The sequence below is a fragment of the Equus caballus genome, chromosome 5 (assembly GCF_041296265.1).
Source record: "Equus caballus isolate H_3958 breed thoroughbred chromosome 5, TB-T2T, whole genome shotgun sequence".
Taxonomy (NCBI): Eukaryota; Metazoa; Chordata; class Mammalia; order Perissodactyla; family Equidae; genus Equus; species Equus caballus.
The window spans coordinates 83519476-83534765 of record NC_091688.1 but is presented as its reverse complement, the minus strand read 5'-3'; the positions used below and the strand labels follow the sequence as shown (position 1 = coordinate 83534765).

General features: G+C 36.0%; 1 protein-coding gene across 18 annotated transcripts in view; it reads right to left on the bottom strand.

Moving 5' to 3' along the window:
- COL24A1 (collagen type XXIV alpha 1 chain) overlaps window positions 1-15290 on the bottom strand; it is a 349220-nt gene that overhangs the window by 31123 nt on the left and 302807 nt on the right. For 17 of the 18 annotated variants that reach the window (XR_011438845.1, XR_011438846.1, XM_023641737.2 and 14 more), the window contains 6 exons: window positions 14268-14375; window positions 12523-12630; window positions 12377-12430; window positions 11726-11788; window positions 8613-8666; window positions 3806-3841 (listed from right to left, as the gene is read on the bottom strand). Coding sequence is in view for 16 of the 18 variants with exons in the window: in XM_023641737.2 (XP_023497505.1) it covers window positions 3806-3841; window positions 8613-8666; window positions 11726-11788; window positions 12377-12430; window positions 12523-12630; window positions 14268-14375 (423 nt within the window). In the remaining 2 variants the exon portion in view is untranslated. The remainder of the gene's footprint in view (window positions 1-3805; window positions 3842-8612; window positions 8667-11725; window positions 11789-12376; window positions 12431-12522; window positions 12631-14267; window positions 14376-15290) is intronic. The other variant, XM_070267388.1, reaches the window with a different exon arrangement.

Sequence of the window (15290 nt, the reverse complement as noted above, 5' to 3'; positions counted from 1 at the left end):
TTAGGTACAAGTAGCTTCCCTTTTCTTATTCATAAATTGAGAAGGTTGCACTGTAGGATGTTTAGCAGCATCCTTGGTTTCTACCCACTAGATGTCACTAACAACTCCCCCTTTTCCCTTGTTGTGACAATCAAAAATGTCTCCACATATTGCCAAATGTCTCCTAGGGAGGGGGGGAACAAAAGGGCTCACTAGTTTAGAGAGTTTAATTGGAATTTTAGTAATATTAAATAAGACTTCTTAGACAGTAATGTAATCAGGACGGAATCAGTGAATTATATGGCATGGTTACCACAAATCAGGAAGATGTTCATGCGGAATCTGTCATGTGGGTGGCTGGGCTACTCTTAATGTAGGTGAGGGGTATGTATACACCATCTTCCTCACCCAAGTTGCTCCTAATCCTTATTTTCTGAGAGGTACTATGATTAATAGAAAAGCACAACGGTGTGGGACTTGGGTGACCTGGGCTCTGGTCTCTCCCTGGACCTAATCAGCTGTATATCTTTGAGTGAGCTGCTGCTCGTTCAGATCTCAGATACCTCAACTGTAACATAACAGGTTTGGTGAAGATAATCTCCAAGATTCACTTTAGAATTGTGATTTTCAAGCCTGTCATCAATTTTCTTCCTCATGTTTTCTATCTGGAGAAAGAAGGTACACACATGCATACAAGTTGGGAATTTTAAATTTGAAGTTTGTACGAATGTAAGAGAAAATGTACTTGAATTAAAAGAGTTTCATAATTTTTCATTTTAATGAATTATACTATCTATGAATTTAAAAAAGAATCATATACATATATGCTTTAAATTCTTAATTTGTTAATATTTATGACAGATTTTCCAATAACTTAGTTTTTCCTTATAATGCTTCAACCATCCTCCTCACTTTCAAATTGGAGGCAAATAAGATAATTCTGGTAATCAAGAATTGTGAAGACATTAACTCAGACGTAATATTTGAGAAAATATTCTCATTTTCTTCAACATTTTACTTTCATTAAATAATATGCTACAAAAATGACACAGCTAAACTAAAAATTCATATGCTGAGATTATCCTCTCTATATTTTTTCTACTTCTAAGGCTTTAAATTATAAGTCATAAAAATGAAGCAGCTAATCTAAAAATGCACACTGGGATTGGTCTCTATTTTTTTCTACTTCTGTGGCTTTAAGTTATATGTTTCAAGTTGTGATGTTTCGTCAACATCCTTTTCAAAGATGATTGACGCTAGGATATTATTTCTGCTATGAGCTACAATTTTATTTTTTACTAATTGTATCCTCTTATTTCTAAAAAGATTATTTAGTATCAGTTATTCAACAATAAACACAGAATAAACTAACAATTCTAACGTGCCAGTTAATTGTTTTTTTCAATGGCTAATTTTACTGCCTACACTAAATGTCACCGTGTCCCCAATTGTGTACTGGGAGTTTGCATCTTATTTATGAAGAGAACTATGGTGACCCACAGGGCCATAGACCAATAAGTATATTAATTCAGGAAACACTACTTTACCAGCTAGAATGGGAAATAGTTAACTTTAATTTTAGGCAACTTTATTTATTTATCAATTCATTTCTCAAATATTTCCTACTACATGATAGGTTCTGTTCTGGACACTGATAACCAGTGTATCAGACAAGGTTCACTGCTCTCATGAAGTTTATATTCTAACAGAGAAGACAGAAAACAAATAACTTCAAACAGTGCCAACTGTTAAGGAGGCAGGGCGATCAAGGAAGGCTACTCTAAGATGATACTTGAGCAGAGACCTGAATAATCACATAAGAACCAGTCATTTGAAGGGTAGGTGAAAGAATTTTCCAGTAAAAGGAAGGCGTGTTCCCAAGAATAGAAAGAAGGTGAGTGCAGTTGGCGGAGAAAGTGGTACATCATGAGTTTGAAGAAGTAAACAGAGCCAGTTCATGCAGACCAAGGTAAGGAATTTAGATTTTCTTTCAAGTGCAAGAAGGAGTCTTAGGGAGGTTTTAAAGAGGAGAGTGATATAATCTGATTTATGCTTTAACCATATCACTCTCATTGCTAGGTAGAGAATGGATTGTAGTGGGAAAGAGGAAGGAACAGAAAGCAGTCAGGATTTCAGGGCAGACATCATGGCGACCTGGACGAGGATGCCGGTGATGAAGAAGGAGTGGATGGATTCGGAATGGGATTAGACCTGACGGGAACTACCTCTGCTTTAAAGAACTCTTCTTTATGTTCTATGCCTTTGTTTGTTCTTTCACGGTGTCGAGGGGCTATTTATTTTTCTTTTGTGTAGCATCATAGGCTCTTACAGCTGGAAAGGACTTTAAGGATATATATTCTAATTCTCTACTCAGTGTAGGAAAACCAATCCAGTAACAGAGAGTCAGTCGCTAGGCTTCTAGTGACAGGCACTCACTATCTCACAAAACGACCTTGTTTTAAAGCAGATCATTATTACATTAGACAGCTCATTATTCTATTGAGCCAAAATCAGCCTCAGCATTCCATCCATTTAGTCACTCAGTATCTATTCTGTGCTAATTACGTGCTAGTTACTATAATAGGCTGGGAATTAGATGGTATCAAATGCTTCATGCCCTCATTGACCTTATCATTTCTCAGGGAGATAAGCACAGAAATGGAAAATTCAATTCAATAAATAAATCATTTTAATTTTATCCTCTAGAGCTACTCACATACATATTCTCTCTTCCTTTCAAATATTTAAAGACAACTATCACGTCCCAACACCTCATATCTTCTCTAATGCATTCACCACTTACTTTATTAAATATTTATTAAATACCAATTATAAGACAGAAACTGTCTTAGGAGTTGAGGACACAGCGTTAAAACAAACAACAGACAAAACATTTGTGTCATGCAGCCTACATTCTGGTGAGGGGAACTATAATAAGCAAAATACCAAATAAATATGTAATATGCCAGGTGATAAGGAAACAGGTTAAGGAAAGAGAGGGAGTCTCAGGCAGGCTGGGGCACTGCTATTTTACACAGGCTAGTCAGAAATAGCCTCTCTGATAAGCGGGATTTAAGGAAAGACTGACGAACAGCTGCCAGGCATTGTACTAGGTCTAGGTACTAGGTATTATGTCCACGGGTGGCAGTTGTGTGAGGCTAAAATACATCAGCAAGTCCACCTTGAGCAAATTATCTTTAGACTGCACGTTCAAGATGAGTATCTCTCTGTTTATGGCTGCTGCTTCAATAAGTTCAGCAGGATCTCTGCTGGGAGAATGGCCGCTTTACAAAATATCCTCTTTAACTCGGAAAAATTAACATCCCAGAAAGGCAGGAAACACAAGTGCCAGTAAAAGCCACTTAAGTCCCAAAAGTGCTGTGGACCTTTTGCCCAGCCTCTCATCACCGTGTCCAGGTGGCTGAAATACACGACTGAAGATTTGCTCTGCAGCCCTTGTGGGTGCTGACTGCCGGCTGGACATAGTGGGAATATACCTAAGCGACTTGGCAATGTCCTTGTTCTGGCACTGGTGAAGAAGGCTCACACCTCCTCTCCTGACGCCTGACAAGACAAATATCCCCTTCCACACAGTCATCTGGGAAGAATGGGACTGGCAGGTTCTTAAACATGTTTAGGGCTTATCAGGTTTCACTGCAATATACCACATTGCAGTGGTATCTACTTCCTTAAAACTATAATTTTATTTTTGTTGCATAAGTATCAGACACATACTAAAGAAAAAAACCAAACAAAGTCCTTGCTTTCATGGTGCTTACAGCCTGGTGACAAGTGATATTATAACCACAAATTTACTTAAACTTACAGTTTCACCTCTAAAGCCTTTTTCACCTCTGGGTCCCTAAAAGAAGAAAAATATTAGTTTAGTGTTATTGATAGTCATTTATACAATGTAGGTGAGGCTGTAAACAGAAACGTTTTTTCTATCTAGCAGACTTGTTCAGTAAATTTATACAAACTCTACTTTTCTTCTTCTAAGTTAAGCAAAGCAAAACAATCTATTGATTCATCCGTGCTGTGTTTTGCTATCCCTAGCTCCGCCTTAAAGGGAGACAAGGATACAAGCTCCCTGTTTATTGGATTAAGTCAGAACAGCTGATCTGATAATCAAATACAAAACAATCTGGAAAGAAAATTACCAAGTTAAAGTCTTCTAATATTTGTTTCCCTCAGCCTTTGAAAACCTTGTTTCTAGGGTGGTTTCCTCTTTCTTGCCCATCTTCTCTTTCGATTCCTTCTTCTGAGCGACATTCCACAAATTTTGATACAATGTATACATTTTCATTCAGTTCAAAATATTTCCTAACTTTTCTTGAGACTTCCTCTTTGATCCATGGATTATTTAGAAGTGTGTGGTTTAATTTTCAAGTGTTTGGAGACTTTCCTATTACCTTTCTAGTTTACTGCTTTTTTAGTAATCTTATTATGGCCAGAGAACACACCTTATATGACTTCAGCTCTTTTAAGTTTAATAAAATTGTTTTAGGACCACAAATATGGTCCATTTTAGTGAATGTTTCATGTGCACTCGAAGAGAATGTGTAATCTGCTATTGTTGGATGGACCTACTGTTTAAAAAATTCCTAATATTTTTGTGATCAACTTTGCAGAAATTATATGTTTTTTAATTAAAAATGAGATAATACCATTCATCTTTCCTGAAACCCAAATTTACACCTTCACAATATAATATGAATGTTCTTCCATACAATCTACATTCCTCTAAATATAATGCTTACCTAGTATTTAATATATCATAATATTTTTATTGAATTTCTTAGATTTTTCCTAATTCTTGTGATGACAAACAATACTGTGATAAATATCCTGTACACTTTAAAATTTTTCATAAAAATCATCCTCTAGAAAGTTTGCTTGAAATTACATGCACACCTGCAATCAATGGGAATTCATATTTCTTCTGATACATGCCATGTACTATCATTCTTTGTTAATCTTGCAGGCTAAAAATACTATCCCATTATTTATTCTCGATTTACATTACTTCTTTTGTGTTTCCTATCTTGTCCTTAACTCATTTTAAACTAGGATATTAACTTTTTAAAACTGATTTTTAAGATAACTTTACAGAACTTTCTTTTTTTTACACTCTTCCCTACCTCCAGTCCAGTATGAACAATTTGGTACATATCTCTTCGTGGTTTTTTTGAATCAAATATTGACAAATATATTTACATATACATGGGATGATTGGTCATATTTTAAAATATTGATAGCACATTATATATTCTTCTATGCATCCATTCAATTTTTCACACTTAATATATCACAAAACAACTGCAAGTCAGCCAAACTAGACATAATGAATTCTTTTTAATAGTTGCATAATAGTTGATGAAAGGCTAGACCACAATTTACTCAACCATTCCTCTACAGATGAGGATTCATGTGATTTCAAGCTTTTTTGCCAATGCAAACAGTTCTGTGAAAAAAATCTTTGAAAAATTTCCTTAGTGTTTTGAGTGCTTTTACTTCTGTGGGACAAATTCCTTAAAGAGGAATTGCTTGGTCAAAGGATATATGTACTTATATTTTAACAAATATCTTTCCATAAAGGCTGTAGTTCACATTTCTACTGGTGAAAACACAAGTACTGTTCTACCTATATCCCCTTCCGAGAGGTGAGATGTAATGTCTCCTTATTACTCTAATTTGCATTTCTCTGACTAAAATTTAGGAGAGCATCTTTTTAAATAATTATTAACCTTTTAGATTTGTTCTTCAATTTTCCATCTTTTTATGCCAATTTGTAAGAGCTCTTTATACATTAATCAATTTTATGTTGTATGCTTTGCAATTACTTTTTCCAAATTTATAATAATTTTTATTTATGGAATCTTTTCCCATACCAAACTTGAAAATTTTCAAGTATTCAAATACATTTTCTGTTCTTTTATAATTTTCAGATTTCCTATCTAATAGAAAAAGTCTTCCCAACCCCTAAGCTACACTTTAGTTTTCTAGATAATTTTTCTAAGATTTTTCTTTCATTTTTTTACAGTAAAGTCTTTAAAAGTTGATCTGAGATTGAAAAAAAAATTGGGCGAAAAAGAGTTCCAATTTCTTACAGCAATAGTAGGACTGAGAGTAATTCCATCTCCCTTCCCTGCCACTGGTGTAGGAATGGGCATACAGCTGACAGACACGAGGAAAAATGCAATGGAGACTTCTGGGAAAAGTTTTATTTTTTCCAAGATAGGGCTATAGATCACTTTTTCACTTTGGATAATTATACCTGGATGTAATTCCTGAGAAATTGTAGTCATCTTGCTATAAGCCTAATTATGAAGGTAATATTCAGAAGAGCAGAGTAGAGAGAAGGAAAGAACCTGGTCTTGGATAATGTGATTGAGTCACTAAATTAACCACATCTGAAGCCCTTCTTACCTCTGGGCTTCCCATACTGTGATATAAATTTCCTTATTGTTAAAGCCAGTTTAATTCTGCGTTTCTATTACTTGCAGTCCAAATCATCCTGATATGCCATTTTGGTTATAATTAAATTCCCATACATTCTGAGATTGAATTCTGGGTTCTAGCCTGTTACACTGATCGACAGTCACGCATCACTTAATAATGGGGATACGTTCTGAGAAATGCATCGTTAGGCAATTGTGTTGTGTGACCATCATAGAGTGTACTTACATAAACCTAGATGGTGTAGCCTACTACAGACCTAGGCTATATGGTACTAATCTTATGTGACCACTGTCATATATGCGGTCCATCATTGACTGTAATGTCCTTATGTGGAGCATGATTGTATTTACTTATTTCTTTGTACTACCATACAGTTTCACTTACAATGACTTTGAAGTAATGTTTTCTTATTTGGAAAAGCCCCATCCCCCACTACTATTTTCTTCACAATGTTTTGGCCATTCTCAAATGCTTATTCTTTCACATTGAACTTTTCTTAGAGGTTTCTTTGCAGAATGGAAAAAACAGAATATGAAAAAAATTTGATGTGCATGCTGAATATTATAAGGGCCTTTAAGAAGTATGTATAAACAAAACACAGTAAGAGATTTTAATTGAGCCATTTCTTTATCATCTTTTCCTTGACCAATTAATATTTCACATTTTTGAGAGAGAACAAGCATTCTGTAATCAGAACAGTATGTGTTCCTTAGCTTGCTGAAGAACCGCCCCCTGAAATATGAGAATTCTCCCACTTACAATCTCCCACTTAGACTATATAGCTCTGAGTGGTAAATGCTGAGAATCTAGAGAAATGTTGAGCTACATATTTCATCTTTTTAAAATTAAAAATCCAGTAACTTTGGTGGTGAATTCTTCTCTAAATTTATCAAAGAGAATAGTTATAATTAATACTTGAAGCACTCCATTTTACATTTTAACACTCTGTGTCTCTATAAATAACACGTTCAAATGATTCCAAATATTGCTTCCCTGCAGGGAACGAATCTTTCTTCTCCAAGTTTCAATTTGCCCCCTTCTACCGTGTTCTGTCTTTTCTATGTTTACACTGTTGTTAATACTCTAAAACTCTTCCAGGACCACCTTCCCAACCACTGTCTTCTTTCTCTATTTTATTTCATAGCCAAATTTCTTAAGGCACTGGCATCTACTAACTGTCTCAATTTCCTCTCCAGACATAGCTTGGAAGGGGTGGAAAGAGCACTGGTCTTGAAGTAAGAAATATCAGCTATGTAATTCATCAGCTGTATCACCTTGAATAACTAGGTGAACCTCTATAAATCTCATCTGTTTCCTCATGTCTTAAAAGGAAATAATAACACCTACTCCAGAAGTTTGCGTACAAATTTGAGAAAAGTTATTAAATATTTTTGTCTGCTTCCCTCCTCACTGCAATCTGTACTCTATCTTCTACTGCAGTTTATTCTCTTAAAGATCACTGTTAACTACTCCTTTCTTGAAACTCATCTATCTTCACCTGTGCTTTTCTGGTTATCCTGCTGTTCTCACCAACTATTTCTTTTTTTTAATAGTGGGCATGTCCAAAGACTCGAATCTTGGCTGTCTGCACTTCTTTTGCTATGCTCTCTCCTTCAGAAAACAGATTCTTTTTATTGCTTTAGTGATCACCCCGTCCTCACGATGCTCAACCTCTGCTCTCTGCCCCAGTTCTGGTTTCCTGTCTCCTCTCCAGTTTTGTTTTCTTTTTTTTGAAGATTAGCCCTGAGCTAACATCTGCCGCCAATCCTCCTCTTTTTGCTGAGGAAGACTGGCCCTGAGCTAACATCCATGCCCATCTTCTTCTACTTTCTATGCGGGACGCCTACCACAGCATGGCTTGCCAAGCGGCGCCATGTCCGCACCTGGGATCCAAACACCTGAGGTGCCAAAGCAGAACATGCACACTTAACCACTGAACCACCGGGCCAGCCCCTCACCTCCAATTTTAGGTGTCTACCTCCCGTATACACCTTTTTCATCATGCATATGATCTAAGTTCTCAGGAATCACCTTCCAGATGAAAATGTACATCTATTTTTGCCTTTTGCTTCTCAAATACACAGGGTAATCCTTTGTGGATTATTCTAGAAATAGGATTAAAGAAAAAAATGTGTAAAAGAAAAAAAGGACCTGTATTGCGACAAACTTACAGTTCTACCTGTTGGGCCTATTATACCTTCTCTGCCAAGGGGGCCAGTGTTTCCCTGTTGGAGTAAAGGAAAAATAGTCAGTCTTATTGCCAGGATAATTCAGAAAAATTCTAGAAAATTTCTTGTGCAATGGTAAAATTGTCTGCATAATTCCAGTTTTTATTAAAAAAATTTATAGTACTAGCAGAAATTACACTAATTTTGATTTGCAGCATGTGACACAATTCTGCATGTTATTATAGTTTCCTATCAGGATGGTTATATCTGCATAATTTCTAACAAGCTGATAAATCAACATTCCACTTTTTATATGGTGATAACGTCAATGATGCCATTTTATATGCATGTTGTTACATAACAAATGCAATTACTTTATATAAAAAAGATTACATAAAATGATCAAAATTTTGATTAAATTTCTTTATGGATGTTGAAGGAGCAGATGTTTGAGTGACATGCAGTGTGGAATTGAGAGAAAGTATGGGAAAGAACCAGATAATATTATATGTGACCAACTAAACTTCAGTTTCTTCATCTGTAAAATAAGAACGCTACTTCATAGGGCCATTGTGATAATTAAATGAAAACTGAATTAAAAGTGAGAAAATAATTAAAAGTGAAAAATGACTTTGAAACTGTAAGCTGCTATTTGATTATAAAGATAACCTTGAATAAGCTGGGTCATCTCCCAAACTAAGTATGGAGCCTATCATTTCTTAACGAACACAAAATATCTGTTTTAGCTATTTTTCCTCAACATCTACTCCCCCTCTCACTGGCTGCAAATTTCAGGCTTGCACTTAACCTGGAATACATAAATGTAGATATCTAACAGGTTTCCTCCTTGTCCAACTCCTGCCAAGGTACAGAAAATACTATCAATTGAGATAGTCATAATGCCACACAATCTATTGACAGTTAACTTTTATATTAAGTTGGCCTAGAAGGAGAGAAATTAACTAATACTCTAAAAGGAAATCTAATGGAATCACAAAGATGGTCTGTAAGCGATAATTTATAAATATTATACCCAAATCTCAAAGATCCATGATCAAACCAAGAGAGCTGATATCTTAACCTAAGTAAATATATCATCTAGACTGGCTTATCACTGAAAAAAAGTCAAGAAGGCTTTAATTTAATAAACTTGACCATGATCTGACTCTCTAAAATAATTTGTTAAAAGAATGGAGAGGTGTACATGGACTCTAGAAAAAGTAGATCAAAAGAGCAAAAAATTGCCATGTTTATCCTCATGTGTCCGAAAGACAACGTGCTATGATTGTAATGGCTCACACCAGTTAACTATATAAATATATCTTTGAATTAGAGCACAATTAATCCAGATTTCCTACTTCTATTAATTTATTTAATCATGGAATATTGATCACTGAGCAAGAACTAAGCACTGGGCCACTTAATATCCATTCTATATTCTAATAATGCAACTGGCAAGCAGAATTCTAACATATTATTTGGTCAATCAGATGTGGATTCAAATTCTGGCTCCTATACCTACTGGCTATATATGGCCTTGAGCAAATTACCTTTCAGAGACTTAGTTTTCCCATCTGCAAGATAGGGATGGTAGCATCTCTCACAGGATCTTTATGAGGACTGAATGATATAAGGGATACAAGCTCAACATCAGTACTTGGGACATAAGAGTTTTGCTAAATATTAACCTATCAAGACTTTTCACTTGTTTCTATAATAACTTAATGAAGAAATATCTCATAAATTAGTATTTGTGAGCTGGTTACCAGAGCTTGACTACTGGTCAGCTCATGAAATTTCTGGAGCTGCAAAGCCCTACAGAGGCCCAGCATTTGGTAAGATTCTGCTTAGGGCAGATGCTAGGCAGGCAGCCAACTCCTCTTTGACGATATCAAGAAAGGATTTAATTAGTTGTGAACTTAATAAAACCAGAATGAATGGATTTAATTAGTGGGGAACTTAATACATGTAAGAACTTAAAAGCAATATTTACTATAGAGAAGCCTAGCCACATACAATTCGCCTGTGGATAATCAAAAACTGGACTTTACATAAAAGCACTAGCTTTCCAGGGTTCTTCAGAAATCATAAAAATAATTAATAAATTTGCACCTGAAGGAATGTTGAGAAGGGTCTTTAAACAAACATTTCCCATGACAACATTGCTCTTTGTATTAGTGAAAGGAGTTTATTGCATAAGAGTTAGGGAAGGGGGTGCAGGACTTAAAAAATAGGACTTTTCATTTAATATTTCACACAAGACAGTAGTTTTCAGTTGTAAAGTTCTCCGATTCCTTTCTCCTGCCTCTGAGCTGCTCTCCTCCTTCCTGTCTCTGCTCTCTCCGCCCTTCCCTTGCCCCAGCAGCTGCTGTTAGTCACAGAGGAGCGATTACTGCAGTCACACCACTGTTTGAGATTTTAGAGCTTTTTTTTCTTTTCAGTTTTACAGGCCATCTCGTCAATTACGAGACTGTGGTTAATAAAAGAATAACAAAACAAAAAAGTAAAAAGACAAACAAAAACAATAACCAGTAACTGTCAGTGGCGTGTCTGCCCTATTTGTATTCTCTACAGTTTGCTATTCCAGGTGCTAAACAGCTAATCGGAGTTCTCCAGACCCTGATCTTTGCAACTTTTTAAGCAGTCCCTCATCACTCTCTGGGGATACCCACCCCTGAGCTGGGGAAACACAGCTATTGGGAAATATTTTTCCAAGTTTAGTCTGAGGAGCTCTGCTCATAGGCAAACCTTGTCCAGGTGGTTCCTGGGGGTGGTCTCTGGTCCCTGCTTGTATTAATGTTTATAACATGAAACTGCTTTATGGTTTTGTTCCTGGTGTGAGTTAATAAACACATTATCCAGTTTTCACATTAATTCTGATGATTCCGTTTAAAATAAGATCCGAGAAGTATGGGTGGTCTGTGGGGTCTTTTGCTCAAACTAATATATGAACTGAAAAAGGTTGAGAACCTCTGCATGAGCTCTAACGAGTTTCTACCTTAAAAGTCATTTTATTAAGTTATTTGGAGTGTATTAATTTTAGAGTTCTTAACCCTAATTCCTACAATCAGCAAAGAATCACAGTTTCTGGGCAGGTAGAATGACTTTGCACTTACTCTCTGTCCAAGAGGACCTTTAGGGCCTGATATTCCAACAATGCCAGCATCTCCCTCAGGACCCTAGAAATATAATAAAAAGAAAAAGTAAAAATCTTTAGCTCTATATGAATATTTTACAAACGAAATAATCCTGTACCAATCTATTAAGAATTGACTTTTAAAAAATAGGATGTGATAGTTAATGAAGTACCTGAGGAGTATTTTGGAGGAATTGTACTGAGGCCTGCAATTTACTCGCAAATACACCAAAAATGGATTGAGAGAGGGAGAGAGGGCTGGACATATGGACAGGTACATGATAAAGCAAGTAGAGTAAAATGCTATGGTAGAATCTAGGTAATCAGTATATGGGTGTTCACTCATTCTCTCAACTTTGCCGTATGTTTGAAAATTTTCATAATAAAATATTTGGGAAAATGAAATGAGAGGGGACAAAAACAAATTATTCAATAAAACGGCTAGGGAAATATGTAGTTTTACATAAGTTTTAAAATTAACATATTCAAAACTCAAATATATAACTCCATACCAACTGAAATTTTTCAGATTAAAAAAAAATAAATGCTCAAGTCAGAGACGAAATATTGCTATTTCGACATCTTTTTTTTCTAGATAGCTAGAAGATAAGCAGAAAACATGTAAACATACTTTGGGGCCTGGGAATCCTTGGAAACCTGTCAAACCTTGCACACCATGTTCTCCCTGCAATGTGAATAGATACAACAATCACTATTGTGTAATGGTGGCCTGTTCTCCAGAACAAGTGCTTAGTGAATTTCTGAGTTGGCACATACAGGCTGCCCTTTCAGGCCAGGCTCTCCACATGGTCCTTGATCACCTTGTGCTCCTCGCTGACCTCTTTTACCTTGAATTCCAGGTTGACCAGTTAGCCCTTGTTCACCCTATGGACAAGAAGAAAGGTGATCTTGACTTTAGGATCTACAAACATACTGATTTTTAAATGAAACCTAAATACAAGCCCATCCTTAGGCATAGTACAAGGCACTGGTAAAATGAAGTTCTGCATGATCATTCTCTCCACCACTATTTTCCACATAAATAACATTTGATTATAAGGAGCAAGAAGTATAGCAGTGGGGAAAGAAAATCCCAGAGATTGTGGTCATAGATGTGGGAAGAGGAGGGCAGGGGAGACCTACAAAACTAGGAGGAGGAGAGTGGGGCTACAGAGAGGATGAGGGTCTGTGGTGTGGAGGGGTGTTTGCTTCTGATGGAACTTGTATTTTATTTGAACTGATATTATTTTGTTGTGTTTTCCTTACTAGACAGAGATGATTCAGCTATCTGATACCAAAAAACAGCAGTGTCTCCTGAAGTGTGAAAGCCGGTTTTTGCCATGATTGTCTTATTAATCCCATCATTAAGAAATTTCCCTTATGTTTTCCAAGGTTCCTTTGATATAAAACCTCTTTATCTTCTAAAAGTTCACTGTAAAGATATACTTAATCACCATTATTTTATTTTAAAAAGGCAAATCTTTGTAAAATTTATTTTTATTTTGTTGTTGAAATGAGTTGCAATGTCGTTCACACCATTTCTAAAAATAAATTGAGGAATCAGGAGGAGTTTAGAGATAGGTTAATGACAAATGATGCTTGGGAGACTTTGACCAAAGATTCTTTACGATTAGCTAATTATACTTCACTGTCTTGAGACAAAGATACAGCTCTGGGACTTGACAAATATGGATCCTTTTATTCACACATAAAGAGGTAGGGATCTTACTTCTTTTCCTAGTTTTAGCATTTGCTCAAGTACCTTGAGTTTTAGTGGAAAGGGATATTCATGGTATAAGCATTAACAGAAGGCTCAAACTGTGAAAAGGAAGTACCATTTTCAGTTTATCCAAATGGGTAGGAATATCCGAAAATTCTTTAGAAGTGGAACTATGAAAATCTAAGAGGTAATAATGGTGAGAGTGTCAATGTCTTAATCCCAGGCTTTTATGAAATAGCTTAGGCATTGGACTAATCTCTGGGTTGTGTGGGTCAATTCTGTATTGAGATATCTCTAAGAGAGGTTTTGTTTGGAAAGCCTTTTGACACGTGACAATACTCTATGCAATGGATGTTAATGCAAGACTTAATTACTAACACTTTAACTCTAGGAAATCATCTGTACTTTTATCAAGTGTATTCATTGGTTGGTTAGGTTCAGACATGGAGGTACAGGGAGTGTATCTGAGAAAGTATGTATCTAGAAGTAAGTAAGATTTCTCTGTTTTGGAGGAGAAGGTGGATGACAGAGAAGGAAGAAGAACCAAATGAGTCAAAGAGTATTTTTTAAAGCATTGCCAATCCCTAACTTAATGAGTGCTTTTGGCAAGTTATATGCTCTGTGGCTATCACAAGAGATGGATCAGTCAAGGCCACATTCTTTCCTTTTTCCCTAATATGTTTTTATTAGCCAAATTTCATTAAAAGCTATTAATCTTACCATCTTGTAATCTAGCCAATGAACTCGGGACCAGTAAGAATGGTCAATAATGCTCATCCATCAGAATAAAGCATTAAAGTACCTTTGGGCCTGGAACTCCTGGGCTTCCTGGCAGGCCTGATGAACCCTTTGCTCCTCGAGGGCCTGGAGACCCAACCAGTCCTGCTCTTCCTGGGCTGCCTCTGATGCCCTAAATAACATAGATAAGAAACGAAAACTGGATTTCCTAGAAAATCCACCCAGAAGCTCAATAAATGTAGGAGGGGCTGGTGTTCTGAAAGGCTGCTGTTGACACACTGCCCAGGTTTGGGAGTTATCCTGGGCTTCTTTCCCAAACATGTGAAGTGTTTAAATAATGTTCTGGCTCACCTAAACTCTCTAATTAAAGTTAATATAATGGTCTTGGGTTTTTAAAATGAAAATACTGAGGCAGGACAAAGTCCACTAGTACCTTCTGACTTAAGTAGCCTAGGTGAGAAGTATGTTTGTTGCATTCCAACTTCTTGTATTATATTCTGGTGTACACGACAACTCTAATAACTGATTAATGTCTCCTTAAGAATATTCTGATGGATGTTAACTAGACTTATTGTGGTGAGAATTTCTCAATAAATGCATATATTGAATCACTATGTTGTACACCTGAAACTAACATAATATTATTTGTCAATTATATCTAAATTTAAAAAAGAATATCTTATTCCTCAATCGCAAGTGATTCCAGACAATTTACTACAAATGGTTTTATGGGGAATAAATTTAAACAAGCAAATAGTATTACCTCAAAGCCAAATCCTAAAACAAGGCTGGCAAACTATGGTTTGCAAGCCAAATCCAAGCCATTGCCTGTTTTTGTAGAGCTCGTGAGCTAAGAATAGCTTTTAGATTTTTATATATTGAAAAAATCAAAAGAAGAAAAATATTCAAGATGTGAAAATGATATGAAATTAGAATTTCGATATCTATAAATAAAGTTTTATTGGCACACAGTCCTGCTCACTCATGTATTCATTGTCTGCAGCTGTTTTGTACTGTAAGGGCAGAGTTGAGCAGTTGTGGCAGAGACTGTGTATGGCACTCAATGCTTTCCACTGCTGCTTGTTGC